At 38.6% G+C, this 16,262-nt stretch overlaps 2 protein-coding genes across 2 annotated transcripts; one reads left to right on the top strand and one right to left on the bottom strand.

The window, feature by feature from the left end:
* The first annotated feature begins 2,726 nt into the window (after positions 1-2,726).
* LOC146389927 (uncharacterized) lies at positions 2,727-8,037 on the top strand. The gene is made up of 3 exons (XM_084913789.1): positions 2,727-2,814; positions 3,618-3,974; positions 4,213-8,037. Exons 1-3 carry the CDS (start codon positions 2,742-2,744, stop codon positions 4,425-4,427), a joined length of 645 nt encoding a protein of 214 aa, XP_084769915.1. The 5' UTR covers positions 2,727-2,741; the 3' UTR covers positions 4,428-8,037.
* Positions 8,038-12,219: 4,182 nt separating this feature from the next.
* LOC146389928 (junctional adhesion molecule B-like) lies at positions 12,220-14,938 on the bottom strand. The gene is made up of 4 exons (XM_084920105.1): positions 14,935-14,938; positions 13,950-14,273; positions 13,020-13,376; positions 12,220-12,781 (listed from the first exon to the last, which is right to left on the bottom strand). The coding sequence occupies exons 1-4, from the start codon at positions 14,936-14,938 to the stop codon at positions 12,435-12,437; spliced, it is 1,032 nt and encodes a 343-aa protein (XP_084776231.1). The 3' UTR covers positions 12,220-12,434.
* Positions 14,939-16,262: the final 1,324 nt, after the last annotated feature.

Genomic DNA, 16,262 nt, shown 5'->3' on the forward strand with positions numbered 1-16,262 from the left:
TTTGCAGTATGGATTTTAAATTGGAGCACTTTACTAAAGGTCAGACTAAGAAGAAGTTTAACAGGACAATAGAAGACGATGTGATACTTATAAATTTATGCAATATTTAATAATATGTGAAGAAAAAATAAATATTTGGACCGTTTCCCAGCTACCATTTGTCCCGTTGCTGTAAACATACGTTTAAATAAGATCAGGATACAAGCAGACAGAAATACCTGCATGTGAAAAAGTATTGTGCAGTCCCAGAATACTGCACTTTAAAAACTAGAGCATGTAACGTTTACGAGTTTGTAAATGTGCACAATAAGCACTTCATTCTAACGCCATCACCAGTAGATGGAGACATTTTCTTGGCTGTGGTTTATAAAGAGTGTGGCTGTAATTGCTGAGGTCATGATCTCAGGGTTTTTGTGCTTTTTCTATTATTAGGATTTTAAGAAATTGTGATTATTTACAGCTTTGCTGTTAGATCTTTTTATACTTCTTGTTAAAGTTCCCTCATCTTACTGTGTGCCCTTAATGATGATTACTATCACGTTAAATAAGGACAAAGGTTGCATCTGGTCACAAAGTAACATCCACACCTCTTGTGTTGACATGTAGTTGCAGATTCTCATCATCGTAATTGCTTTCTGATGTGCTGACATGTGGCACCCTGAATATTTTAAGTGTGTAATAAAACCTGGCCACCTTCTTTTGCTTTTGTTGTTACAATAGTTTACATCATTGAACAGAGCGAAATTTGCTCCCATCTGATGTGGTGTTAGGGTGATATCGAGTTTCACCAGTAGGTGGCAGTGGCGGCGCAGACAAATGAGTGACTGGCAAAGTAATCCCTTACAAATGTAACGAAGGCCAGTCATTGTAATGGAAGCTGCCAGTAACACAGAACTGCTGTTTTGCTGTGTTTCAGGTGAGATCAGTATATGAGAACTACATACATTTATGTAAAGTTGATACTTATTTAAAATAACGTGCTGGAGTGCAATTCCTGTTTATAAGCCGCTTAATGTGACCCAATACGAACGTTAATTCAAGTTATAATGATGCGTAACATGGGTGCGCTAACTAAATGATGCTAGTCTCCTACATTAGACTTTGTAACAACATTGTTCCATCAGAAATAAGATTTAAAAAATAAATAAATAATTCACTGGGTTCAGTTAAAGTTACTAGAAATGTTTTGGTAAACCAGCCGGTATATCTTATATTGTGAATATTTATTGTCAGTTACTCTGTTTACTAAGGGCTGAATACTAAAGGGCCATTACACATAATCCCTTACAAAAGTAATGCAGGCCAATCTAATGGAAGCTGTCAGTGACACAGAACTGCTGTTTTGCCGTGTTTCAGAGCAATAAACCTCAACATGCACCTGGATGAGCCTTGGCTTCCTTCAGTGTGTAACATACATCCTCCATCTTCATCATCATGAAGCACCCTCCGTGGTCGTATTGCTCTCTGACACTCTTTAGCTGTGTCTGCAGTGTGTTTAGCTGTCGCTCATTATACAAAACAAACCTGAATCTGGCTCGTTCCAGCACAACACAACAGGTCAGTCAGGAAGCTTTGTTTAAATGTTATAACGACAAAGCTGCCACATGGAAGAAATTCAAGAAGATCAAGTTGTATTGCCTAAGTTAAAATTAATGTGAGGTGAAACACATTTAGCTTGTATTTGAGACCACAGGCCTTGGTTTACAATAGAGACAGACAAGGCTGTAGGTCCACCTTATTCTGATAATGGTTGAGGGTTCTGAGAGGGAAAAATACACATGAGGAATATGTAATGCCTGCAAATCACAACCTCAAAGCCATCTTCACTGAGACTGTCACTATTTTCCCTGATTCCCTTCTTAGCTCACCTGATCAGTCTGACCACAGTGACCTTTTCACACACCTGTGCTGTGTTTTCAAGGATGTTTTCCACAAATAAAGCCACTTCTATGTCACTGAAAACACCTCATTAAATAAAATTAGTCAATTATGAAGTAAATCGTGCACACTTGTTAAGCTACTCATCTTTTTGATTTCCATCCACTATCACAATCCTCATATAAGAAGTACAAGTACAAGCTCTGCTCTCCATACTGCTTCTTCTCCACTTCATAACAGCGAATTAGCCCTAAAAATCAGCTTATTGGATAAAATAGTATCTGCTGTTTCCTGAGACTGCATAATAAAGGGAGTGTTTGTACTGAATTAATTTTAAAAAAACCTTTCACATAAAACAACTCTATTAACAGCCTTTTTAAATTTCAAAAGATACTTTATTTGTTCTACAGATACAAGAGCTCTGTATTTTTGTATTTCCTTGAAATCTTCCAAAGAAAAAAACTCAGGTCACTTTATCTTAGTTTTGGTTGTGAAATGAAGCCTTTAATAAAAATAAGGATTTTTTTTTAAAGGAGGACAGTGTAACCAGATGTGTGTGCAAATCAGTATGTCTTTTTTTCTTTTGCTAGATATGTTGATGCCAGGTCTCTCCTGAAAATGAGATTTTTAATCTCAATGAGATTTTTTACCTGGATAAATAAAAGACAAATAAAAATAAAAAATGTTCTTTAGTTGAGAGATGAGAAAGTGATCTGTTTTCAAAGAGATTATTTTTCATCTTTAATGTTTGTTCAGAATTATAACCTCCCTTTCCTGTAAAACGTGTTGAGTGAGGAAGAGTTCCTCCCCTCCTGTTGACCTGAAGCCAGAACCGTTGAGCTTCAAATCAACAACTTGAGAGCATGGAGCGAGCACGGCTGCTGTCGCACTGCTGGGCTTTGTTGTTTCTCCACTCCTCCCTGACTGCTGCTGCAGGTGAGTGTTACTGAGTGTGCAGAGGCGAGAAGTGAGCTTCAAATACTTTTTTACTGTACTTAAGTAGAATTTTCATGTAGCTGTACCAACAGAGCTTATTGCATGAAAAGAGAGGAAAGAGGCTAAAGCATTACATTTATGTATCATTTATATAGTTGTACTCAGAGGTTGAGTATCTGTACTTTTACATAGTAAATCATTTCTGCACTGTTGCTATCTGTGTGTGTGTGTCATTTCAGTTGTTGTCAGTAATTGACTGATTAATGTGTATGTCACTTAATCTTGAAGCTGCAGCTTATTTAATTCACTGAGTTAAGACTTTCCAGAATAATATGAGATCATTGGTAGAGTGACTAATAATTATACTTTTAAGTGTAAAAATTTAAATGTAAAATCTTGAAGCAAATGTATCACATACCTTAACAAACACAAAAACACCGACACACGCACGCACACGCACACACACACACATACACACACGCACATTTACTGTAAAGGAACATAGCTTCAATACTGAAAGAGGATACAGGAAGAGGATCTGTGTGTTTTCTCAACAGAGACCTTTAGCAGGAACAGGTTATTCAAGGTGCCTGTGACTACGTGTTTGTCTTTGGAGCTCCCCGAGGGATTTCCCAAATGGGTTTTTCCTTTTTTAACTCTAACAATTAGGGAGATCCTAACCTTGTGACCTCATAGATTGTTGTATCCATACCTGTATCACATATTACATGTGGTGATCTCTAATTGCAGAATAACACAGTTTGTCTGCTTAATACACACCGGTCGTCTCTTTTGTCCTGTAGACCTCGTAAACATCACAGCTGAATCTGGACAGAATGTCAATTTGTCATGCAGAGCCAACAACAACAACCCCGTCACATTTCTGGAGTGGAGCAAATATGGTCTTAGGAAAGGATATTTACTTTTGTACCGGGATGAGCGGTTTGATCTAGAGAACCAGCATCCATCGTTTAAGAACCGAGTGGATCTACAGGACAGACAGATGAAGGATGGAGACGTGTCTCTGATTCTGAAAAATGTGACACTTGATGACCGCGGAAGATACGAGTGTCGTGTTGAGACAAAAATAAATCGCAGGAAGAGAGCAAATCAGGATGACGACCCCGTCATCATCATCAGCCTGAATGTTGTTCCTCCAGGTGAGTGAGTAGAGTTGAGTGTGTGTGTGATCAGAGGTGAAGCTGCTTCCTGGTTGTTGATGTTTGTTTCTAAAGATGTTGTTGATGAGACTTTGTAGAAAGCAGCTGGTCTGAGTGATGTGATCAGAGTGCAGTAGATAATGTCTGACAGCAGTTTGAAGAGGAAATGGATTCTGTTCTGTTCTTCACTCATCACCTACCTGACAGCTGACACCTCACACCTGTTTCTCACCTGCAGGTCAGCCAGGAGGACACACAGAGGATGGAGGGAAGGAGGATGGAGGGAAGGAGGAACGGGGAAGTGAGAAGATAGGGAGGCATAGCTCTGTCGGTGTGGCAGTTTCTGCTGTCCTTCTTTTGGGTGGTATTGTTGTGTTTTTGATCTACAGAAAACATAAAACAACACATAATCTGGACTCATACCAGCATCCTGCTGAACTACAAACTGTTTAAAATGTGTCACATGTTTCTACAGCTGAACTGTCAGTGCCTCTGCTGCTGTTTCCAACCATCAAACCTTATTTATTTGTTTTTTATACTGTTTTGCATATTAGAAGGTTTCAGCTCTATTTGTGGTTCTATCTCTGTTCTGCCTCGCTACAGGAAGCTGAGAAAGGCATAATGTGGTAACTTTATCCCTGACTGACTGATGTGAAAGTCCCTAGCATTACATTTTCCCTGCAGTGTTGCGAGTCAAATTTCCAAGATTAAATTTGAATAAGATTATCAATATGTGTTTTTTAAGCTTTAAACAGTTTCCAAAGCTCATGATTGAACTATGGATGTTGCTTCTGTTGAGTTTGTGTGGTTTGATATTTACGTTATGATGAGCTTAACTGACATTGGAGATACTGAAAGCTTTTAAACAGGAAGGATTAAATTGCATTAACAGGGAGAGAAAACATGAGTTTCTTTTTTTTAGCCTTTGTAATGATTGTTGAATAAATTTGCCTGTAAATGTTAATATGAACTGCACTGTAAGAACTCATGGGGTGAAGTACAGAGGAAGAGCTTGCTGTGCAAGTAGTTACAGCATGGTTTAACTACATTTATAACATCCACCGTCACATTAATGAGCAGTCCAGTGTCAGAGCAGTCAGATTTTAATGATATACAATAATACATATAAATACATACCATACATACATTTTTCCTTCACCCTGTGATTTATTTTCTTTAAAAGAAAGGCAAAATGACTAACAAAAGAAAGCAAAGATGAGCTTTTTGATAACTATCTTAGTTTATTGTCTATTATCTCATGCCTCGAGCTTCTTAATGTCAGTCACTTCTCATTTGTCTTTCAGTTTTTTTTTTCAGTTTCAAACAATGAAGTGTATTCATGCCACAGAGGTCTTTATATAACATACTGTCCATATAAGAAGGGAAAGCTGCTGCTGTTAGAGGAACTGAAGTCTTAAAATACAATGACTATGAGTCCACAGACCAAATCCTGAGAACAGAGGAGGTGAAGGAGTAGTTAAAAACAGGCCACGTACCTCAAACTGATTTGAATTTCAAATGTAGGCGCAGAGTTCCTGCTCGTCATCTGTGTACACTCTCCTCTGTGTTTGCTCTGTTTTATTTACTCTGTGCTTCAGGATTCAGTATCGAGATAAACACAGAGCAACAAGAACCAAACATGCCGAACTGAAACTGTTTGGGATTCTGGATAATTTGTTATTATATTACAAGTACAAGTACAAGTTATAAGTAACTTGAATTTTAAAAAGAGAGAGAGAGAGTTTTGTTTAAAGAAGGATCGAGCAAATTTAGTTACCTGACGAAAAACAAACAAAAAAGTGTACAGAGAGAGAGAGAAGAGAGCAAAGCAAACAGAAACACACACAGGTGAAACCCCCGAGCTGACAAACAGCGCTATGCAGCAACTCATCAAGGAAAACTGAGGCCTTAAATACACATGTGAGGTAACCAGGGAGATGGAAACCACCAAGGGACACACCTGAACAAAATCAGGAAAAATAAGATGGTAAGCAAAACTATATAAAATGCACAAGGACAAGAGAAGCCACTACACAGGGGCTTTCTCATACAGCGATGGGGACTTTACATGATACCTGGATAAAAGGAAAACAGGGGAAAAAAGAAACTCAGGGGAATAACAAGAAATGATAACTACAGTTACAGAACATGAAAGAAAACTCAATCTTACCTGAAAATAACTCAAATAGGAACAAAAGTTAGAATATGAAACAGAGCAAGTAAAGGTCAAAGCATCCAAAACTGAAATGTGAAAACCAAAAATAAAGGGTCACAGAGAGCACGCTAACCATGTACAGGTTTCCAACATTTATTTTGTGAGTTTAATTCTTTAAAACGAGTTTATGATGTCGAGATCTGTGTGTGGGTGTTAACATCTTTGTAGGGACCAAAAATACTTGTGGCGACAAACAGCCGTTATAGGAACCAGAATCCCAGTCTCCACGAGTTTGAAGGCATTTTTGAGACTCAAAATGTGGTTTTATTGTCAGGGTTACAATTAGGTTATGGTTAGGTTTAGGGTAAGTGTCAGGGTTAGGCATTCATTTCATGATGGGTAGGGTTTGGGTAAGCAGCTAAGGAAAGCATTATGTCAATGAGATGTCCCCACAAGGAAATAAATAAACACGTGTGACTATGAGAAACATCTCTGCAGAGTTTTCTATGTTAATTATGTAGAAAAAAAAGTGACTCAGATGCAACAAATGAGTTCAGTACAAGTGAAACGGCCCTCAGACTCTCATTTATGTGTTTCTAGCACATATTTATTCTCCACTTTTCACAGACATCTCTATGCGCAACATCCATGGTGCACAGAGACGTCTGAACATTTTTAATTGTTATTTGTTTTAATTTATTATTTAATTATTGTTAAAAGCGTTCTTCGATATGTAAGCATGCAATATTGTGGGCAAAATCTTTAACACCAGCTCTAATTTAGACCCTCCCTTTGCCAAAGAAAAAGTTGTACTGTATTGTATCGTCCCCAGTACAATCGTAAAAATGTTATTGGGCACTGCCAAGTTTTGTGGACAGTGTGGGCCCAGTTGTTTCCTGATTTTCACATGAATACTGAGGGTTTGCCCACAATGACTCTGCACGAGTCCCAGTCAGGCATGTTTGCTGGGAAACTCTCCTAATGTTTATGTCGCTGTTATCTGAACTTAGCTGTACAGTAAGGCTGCTTATTAAATCATTAAAAGATTCATAAAAACACAAAGATGCTTCATTTCCAGCTATGATGGAGTTTAATTCATTAATGAGAATTTAAAATGAATGCTGCAGTGTGTCCTCTGCTAAAGGAGGTAATGGAGGAATCATTGCACCTGTTTCTTAAGCGCTTGGAGAATCCAAACAAGTGTTCATGTATAACATGGTCTGATATGTGTGTATGCTGTATGTACATTTTATTATGCATACAGTGAAACTTACCCTAATCCTTTGGTGGGAAAAAAGTATGAAGATTTTTAATGTGTAATGAATGGGGAAAAAGCAGATTTTTAATTAGAATGACCTGAAATTTCTTCTTTTTTTTTGTAAGTAATTTATCTGCTATTGAATGTGAGCAGTCCTGCTTGAGCCACGGTTAGTTTCAGTTTTGCAAAAGTGATTATAAAAGCTGTTTGCTGCTTTTGTTTGGCTCATATAACCCATAATCACTCAGGTATCCTGCTGAACCAGAGATAAGAATACGCAGCTCGCCCTCCTGAGCTTTGCTCCAAGCAACCGATGGTGACAAATCAAACAGTCGCTGATCATCTTACTAATAATAACCTTAACTAACCTTTAAAGCACATTTTGAGAACAGTCTTGCATGTACCTTTGGTAAGCCTTTATTATTATCAGGTACAATAAATCAGTAACACAGTGAATAAAACAGGCTTCAAGTGTACTACATAAAATTATATAGAGATTTTGTTTGTTTTTACTTTTGACTCTGACTGACCACAGTGAATTTTAAACCAAGCACCCTAAAATGTAATTGGAGCACAAAGTCCAGTGTACGCTATTCCAGCTAGCATCTCCCCCTCCCACTGTATGTGCTACACAGTCTCAGTCAGGCTTTTTGTAAATGGGCACCTGTTTATGATGTCATGTTGGCTGTGGTATACTCCCAGACTCCTGCCTCTTTGGATCGGGTGCTCAGGGCCTGTTCCTGTCACGATCAAAGCCTCTGTGCTGGCCTGTCCAACATTAATCAGCATCAGCCAGGCTCAGAAACCTTTTGAGCCTGGCTGATAGAGGTGTGCTGTCCGAGATGACGTCTGCCTTCATCTAAACTGTTTCTAAACTTTATCTAGATGTTTCCTTGCTGCGTTGAGCTTATGAGGCACAGATGTTTAGAAACACTGCTCCACGGTGTGGTTGAAAACACCCACATCACTTGACCATGAATGACTGAGGTTTTTGGTGTGTTTCACCTTTTGGACAGGTGCCAGGATTGCCATTTTAACGCACCAGTCATTTGTGCTGGAGCTTCTAATCAGTGAATTACTGTTTGAATACTACTGCTTCAATGCCCGACTATAACTGGCCCAGAGATCAACACGTCACTCTTTGCTCTGTTTCTTTTTTTAGCACAGACAACAAAGTTTAAAGTTAAATCAGCAGTGGAGGTGTTGTTGCCATTCTGTTTTAGTCTGTGCTTCACAATAGCTTTAACTCCTCTGTGGTTGTCATGGCTCCCATTTCTGGTGAAACTAAGTCGACAGAAACCGAAACATTTAATACATGACAAAAATCTAAACCTGCAGGCAGCTCCAGGTCCTGCACAGTATCTTATATCTTATATAGATAACAAATAGATCATCGATGTGCTCCAGCACAGCGGGCTGATCACTTCACTGCCATACACAAAAAAATACTTTGGTTCAGCACAGCTCCTGTCTAAATGTAAGAGAACCTAGTATCTGAATTCATCTTTAATCCTTAAAGTGCACTTTCATTGTTAATGTAGCGACTTCCACAGTCGTTAGAGGCCGGGGATGGCGCCTGCGTATTTGCCTGACACGCTGTCAACTTTACTCAATAATGCGAGAGGTGGAATTGCTTGTATATTAAAGTGCTTTGAGAGTTTACAGAGTAATGTGATGAGCTCCCGATTCAGACTCTTAAAACATCACAGGCTCTAAGGCAACAAGGGAAAACTCGTCGTGCAGCGGTCAACAAAAACTACAACAGACAGAGCCGTGAGAGTGAAGATATGAAGATATTACACAAATTAAACATATTTACATGTAGAATGAAAAGAACCTTGTAGCTTGTCTGTCTAAATTAGTACAAGTACAATGAGACTCATGAAGGAGGCTGAGATTACATAATTGTTGTTGGAGCTGAAAAAGAAGAAAACTGTTAGAAAATGCATCAGATCCACATCTATTTGTGTTTGAGCGCCCTCTAGTGGAATTTCCTTTGATATGACAGACTTTAAATCAACATAATAAAAATCAACTTTCTGTGCTCTGTGGACAGATTTAAAAGTCAATTACTTATGTGGTACCCTGGAAAAACCCCAATCTTTGAGGAAAGCTTGATATTAAATCCAAAATTCAGATATTCTGAAAATATGTCAATAATTGTGATTTGTGTTTTAAAAATGTCTCAGACAGTGGCATTTTTCATTTTCAATCTGCTCACAATTTATGGGGAATTCTTTATTCATAAATTTAAACTTAGCAACAAGAAACTTCAATTTTCATCAACCAGCTTTGAGCACAACTCCAAATCTGCAACAGACAACAGTTTTTAATTTATATACAATCTTCTGTGGATTTAGAAAATACATGTCTCGTCAATAATATTGTTGTCTTAATGTTAACCTTATTGTTTCTGTCTCCCTTTTTTATATTGTGCAAATATTATTTCTGCTGTTTTGAGCCTCTGGTTAATATTGTAAATGTTATTTGTCTTATTGTTTTTGTTGTAAACAAACAAATAAAGAGAAATAAGTAAATAAAAATAAACATTTGCAAACGTTTGCTGTTGAACTTAGCAGCTGTGATAAATGCAGTATTGTGGGGAAACAATGCATGAGTGCTCTGTGGTTCTGTGTGTGAAACATCTTATTTTACACTGACAGCACTAAAAATAGTCAAAATAAATCTGCAACACAGGTGAGCTCTGAGCTGGAGGATTATCTATCTCTACCTACTTGAACGTAGTGAAGATGATGCAATGAGGAAGTGTGCAGTAGTTTGTTGAATGAGACTTTTAACTACATTTTCTGTATATGCTGTATTGAAACAGTTGAATTACAATACCACCATCCACCCACCGCAGTGTGGTTGATGAGGGTCAGCTTTCGTTCAAGCATTGCACCTGCATTCTCTTAAACTGACCAGTAGAGGGCGACTTGTGGCTGTGAAAAGGCCTCTGAAGTGTACATGAAGCCACTCGCTCACTCATTTTGTAACTGGTGGTCATTAAAAGAGTCAGAGATGAAGATTAATCAGGATCAAACAAGATAATGTGAGAAAGCTTTAAGTGTTTTTTTTTTTTTTTTAGCTTTTCTGTTTAGCTCTGTGCTCTATGTGGGAAACAGCGTCTTTATTTAAATAGAAGACCAGAAGACATCAAACCATAAACATGCTGAATTCCTCCATGCTGCTCCCTCTGCTGTCTGTCAGGTTCAAACAGGATCCAGCACAGCCTTTAAGAGCCAAACACATTTCAGCTTTTCATCCTCAGTTTTACACTTAAAGATGATGAACTCTCAGCTCCTGATGAATGTTTTATTTTCTGTTCTATAATTTAACAAATTATTAATCTTCAGCCTGAGATTTTCTTCATTTGTGTGTTTAACACAGAAAACCTAAAGCATTGTTTCTATTTCATCTTGCTCAGTTTACACGTAAAGATGATGAACTCTCAGCTCCTGATGAAGGATTTATTTTATGTTCTGTAAGTCAACAAATTATTCATCTCCAGCTTGAGAATTGGTTGTAGGTGTCTTTAACACAGCGTTGTTTCTATTTCACCTTTCTGAGTCACAGAGAAATGATTCTCTGAAACTTCACTATAGAGAATGAAATCTGAAGCTTTCCCAGAGGCCACAGGACAGTTAGAAGGACTTTAAATCACTGAAATAAGCAGAAATGTTTGAATGTGACTAACACTGACCCACCATGTTGACATTTACAATTTAAAACAGTCTGATTGAGTTACAGCAGGAGGGTTTGTTAATTATTGTCGCCTGACCTCCAGGTTTGACTCTGTCCTAACGTCACATCTTTTCTTGGTATTTTAAACACTTTTAGGCCAATGGGACACACAAACTGTATTTGTCTTTGCTTCACTGTATTTAACAGAACATCCAAGTAGTTAATTGGATGTGTTGAAACTTGTTCGATTTGGGTAAGAGAAGTAAGCAGACTGAATCCAGGTAGGTGCCAAAAATAGTGATCTTTATTTACACACTTGCGCAGAGTGTGGGAAGAAACTTGCAACAACAATCTTACAATCTTCCTCGAGCAGACCGCTCCCCATCCTTATATTACCCTGATGACATCACAGTTAGATCTTACTGGAAATGATAACAGTTCCAAAGTTCTCCTTATATAGACATCCGATACTACTTTAGAGACAAACAAGTTTGTGATATGTTGTGCAATTTTGTGAGACTGTGTGTCCAACCGAGAGACTGTCCTGAGACGACCTCCCTGTTCTTAATACGTGCGGGAGTGAACGTGCGTATTTTCCATGACTCTCTATGTGCATGTTGGTGTAGGCCTGAATATGTGTGTAAGTGAATGTAGAAGGCCCTACTGGACCCACAGCTTCGAGAGGTGTGAATACAATGATATGGATACCATTTGCAACAGCTTAAGCAGATAGAAAGAATGATAGAGAACAACAATAGACTAATTAAAGTGATGATAATATGCATACATTAATATTTTGCTCAGATTACCATAGATATAATTCAGAGATTATTCCGTCAACAGATTCGACAATGATGAATGATTGATCAATGATAGTTCTGATTATAAATTGTCACCATAAGAATACAAAATAAAATATCTCTTGTCCACAGATGTTACTTAGCACCAAATCCAGAAGTTCAGATGAGGCAGCTGGGATCATCAATTACTGTGTGTTATTGAAATAAATTTGTTCACTTGTGGCCTATTTTACTGACAAGGACACCACTCTGTTGGTTGCTGTTGAAGTTGAGTTTTCTTAACACTGAAACTAGCAGGAGACGGTGTTCATTATTTTTTCCCCTGATTTTAAGTAAGAATAGACAAGCAAGTATTTAAGATTAATTGTTGGCGGTTTTATTAGAGTAACAGACAGCTCTGAGAGATTTCAAACATTTCATATGGAGGCTGGTGTTAACTGTGAATCTCTTAGTTTTGTGCAGATAAAACGAACAAAAAAAACAAAAACAAAAACCCACCACCAACGAAAACAACCAGCACAGAACAGAATCAATTTGCTCTTCAGACTGCTGTCAGACATTATCTACTGCACTCTGATGTCACACTCTGGAAGCAGTCCTGCTGTTTCCCGAGGAGGAAGTAGTTCATTCTCAACTGTCAGAGTGACATCAGGGATCCTTGTGGAGTGTTGGTGACTGTTGTTTGTTTCCGGGTCATTTCTGTCTCTGTGTTCATCAGCAGGAGATTCAGAGTTCAGAAATCTCTCAGACATTTCAATCTGTGGTTCAGTGGGAGGACGATGTGAGTCCTGACAACATTTTTTATATGTTATGTAGATCAAAACAACCACAGCAACAATTGAAAGACCAATGATGAGTACAACAAATTGTTCCTTCTTCCCTCCATCCTCTGTGTCTCCTCCTGTCTGACCTGCAGGTGAGAAACAGGTGTGAGGTGTCAGCTGTCAGGTAGGTGATGAGTGAAGAACAGAACAGAATCCATTTCCTCTTCAAACTGCTGTCAGACATTATCTACTGCACTCTGATCACATCACTCAGACCAGCTGCTTTCTACAAAGTCTCATCAACAACATCTTTAGAAACAAACATCAACAACCAGGAAGCAGCTTCACCTCTGATCACACACGCACTCAACTCTACTCACTCACCTGGAGGAACAACATTCAGGCTGATGATGATGACGGGGTTGTCATCCTGATTTGCTCTCTTCCTGCGATTTATTTTTGTCTCAACACGACACTCGTATCTTCCGCGGTCATCAAGCGTCACATTTTTCAGAATCAGAGACACGTCTCCATCCTTCATCTGTCTGTCCTGTAGATCCACTCGGTTCTTAAACGATGGATGCTGGTTCTCTAGATCAAACCGCTCATCCCGGTACAAAAGTAAATATCCTTTCCTAAGACCATATTTGCTCCACTCCAGAAATGTGACGGGGTTGTTGTTGTTGGCTCTGCATGACAAATTGACATTCTGTCCAGATTCAGCTGTGATGTTTACGAGGTCTACAGGACAAAAGAGAACACCAGTGTCTATTAAGCTGACAAATTCTGTTATTCTGCAATTAGAGATCATCACATGTAATATGTGATACAGGTATGGATATAACAATCTGTGAGGTCACATGGTTGGGCTCTCCCATAATTATTAGAGCTAAAAAAGAAAGAAAGAAAAAGACTCTTTGGACATTTCTTGGTGACATGAGGGTGATTCCCCAGTGACATCCATCAGATATAAAACTCTTATAAACAGGATATGGTTATAGGTTCCATGCAACCACATGCTAAACGCTGCAAAACAGTTCTGAGGCAAAAACCAGTAACTGAAACCCACACAACTCTTCCCACATGGTTTTTCGGTATTAAGATACTATGCTCCTATACAGGAAACATGCTTGTTAATGAGATACATTTGGTTCGATGATTTATAAATAATCACCTGAACATAAAGACAGATCACATCACTCAGACCAGCTGCTTTCTACAAAGTCTCATCAACAACATCTTTAGAAACAAACATCAACAACCAGGAAGCAGCTTCACCTCTGATCACACACACACACAACTCTACTCACTCACCTGGAGGATCAACAACACTCAGTGTGACATTGCAGATGGATTTATATGATTCATTGATGAAGATACAACACTCGTATTCCCCAGTGTCGTTTGTTGTCACATTCTTCAGATTTAAAGACACATTCCCATCTTTCTTCTCTCGGTCATCCAGAGCCGCCCGGTTGTGAAACGATGGCTGCTGGTTCCGGGGCTCAAAGTGCCCGTCCCGCTCTAAATAGACATATTCTTCTATCTGGTCAGCTCTGGTCCACTTTACGCCTGTGAAGTTGTTATCTGGATCTTGACACGTCAGAATACCATGCTGTCCAGGCATAGCTGTGATATCTAAAAGAGAAACAACACAGAGCACAGAGATTAAAGGTCATCAGTCAGCATCCAAAGCTCAGTAACACTCAGTAACTGTATAATGTTTGTTAATGTTGACTAAAATAACCCTGATAATGTTTTTAGCTGCTCTGTGCTCGACTTCTGTTGAACTCATCTTAGGCCGAACTTTTTTTTTTTTGTTTGAACTAAAATCAAATTGAACATGTTCACACCTCAATCTGTTGTCTGTGGTGTGAACATCTCCAACCCCATAATGTGCACTTTTCCCTGTTTAAAAATGCTACATTTCACAGACTGCAGTGAGACAGCCTCACATAGAGCCTGATAACCACTGAAACCTTCTTTAAGTTCAGTTCCTGTCACCTCACTGAACATCATTATTCACTTTTACTTCTTTTTGTCACGTTTAGTTCGTAGTTTGGTGAGTGCCAAAAGTTAATCAAAATCTGTATTTATTTGCAAATGAGAGTATCTCATAATGATAAAATCCCTGTGGTTGTCTCCACTTTATCTAAGAAAAGTGGAGAAAAAAAAACAAACAAACAAAAAAAAAGCAACAGAAATAAAACTAAAGCCACAAAGCGCAAAAATAACTAATTTTGTATCACTACTAAAACAAACCACAAGTCTATCTCTGTTCCAGCACAGAGACACAGACCCATGGGGGACATTAATCAGGTTTAAACGGGCTCTTCTGTTGAGCTCTTTAGGTCGTTGCTTAGCGTAGAGTAAAAAGGCGAGGAGTGAGACGCGGCTGCGTAGACTCCTCCCTAACTCTACGCCGGAGTTAACGCTGGATGGATAGGTCCCGCACCACGACATTAAACCCTCGATATAGACTATAGACATTCATCGCGGCGGTGTTCTGAACATTGAGTGGACGTCGTTGGCGTCCGCGGCGTTTCTCGGCTTCGGTGTGGACAGGGGGACGTTTTGCCTTAGCTTGTGACGGTAAGCAGAGACTCTTCCACGGAGGAAACCTTTTGGTTCAGTCTCAGCTGCTCTTTTTAGACATATTCTCCTCATTCTTTGTGAGCCTCTTACACACACTTATTTTACCTTTTAATATGTTTTTGTTTAACATTTCGTTTTTTCTATTTTCATTTTAGTTTCTTTTACTTATCTCTTTGCTTATAATTTTACTTAGGGATGATTTTCAACATTATTTTAAACACACTGGGCTGTTTACGGGCTCACACCACGATCAACGGGGTTTTGTATTTTATTTCGTTCTCGTTTCACTCATTTTACTTTCTTCTGCTTTTGGCCACAGATTTCTGCCCTTTTTTGTTTCCAGAAAAACGTTTTTTATCGGACCTTCCTCACTTATTTACTGCGTCGTTTTCATGGACATTTTTGTTTAAAGAACTGTATTTAAAGATTGATGAACTCCGCTGTTCAGGACTGTAACACGGCAGGCGTTTGTACTTCATCTGTATAATACCTTACTAAGTCTCATACTCACTTCTACTAACAAAACAACAACAATAATAATTATGATGATAACAGATGCAATACAATACAAATACAATTATCCCGTGAATGCTTAATCATTACGAAACAGCAAAGTGTTAATAAGTTATTTTATTACTAGCACATCCCACTTCATGGGTTTAACAATGCGAAACTGCTCTTGTATAGTGTTTAAAAACCTCTGAGAGCTCAGTAACAGACACGTTATAAAAATATGTCTGAAATTAGTCTAACTTTGAAGTTGAAAAGACGTCTAAAACGACCACATTTTGACTTAAAACAGGCCACGCACTAAGGTCTTACCGAAGACGACAGTAGATGTTCAGCAAACGTTGCCTGGCGTTACGAAACAACCCCAACCCCCAAGCAAAAATAATCTTTATGATAATAATTACCTTGGGTAGCTTGGGTAGCTCCAACGATAACGTAGAGTAGAGTCCACAGGTGTCTCATTGTTCGTTTTCAAGAGACAGAGCGGGGCCGACCGGTTGTACAAAGTGAGGAGCATTTTCT

Source organism: Perissodus microlepis, chromosome 3 (assembly GCF_051167445.1).
Source record: "Perissodus microlepis isolate ML-2025 ecotype Zambia chromosome 3, ASM5116744v1, whole genome shotgun sequence".
Lineage (NCBI taxonomy): Eukaryota > Metazoa > Chordata > Actinopteri > Cichliformes > Cichlidae > Perissodus > Perissodus microlepis.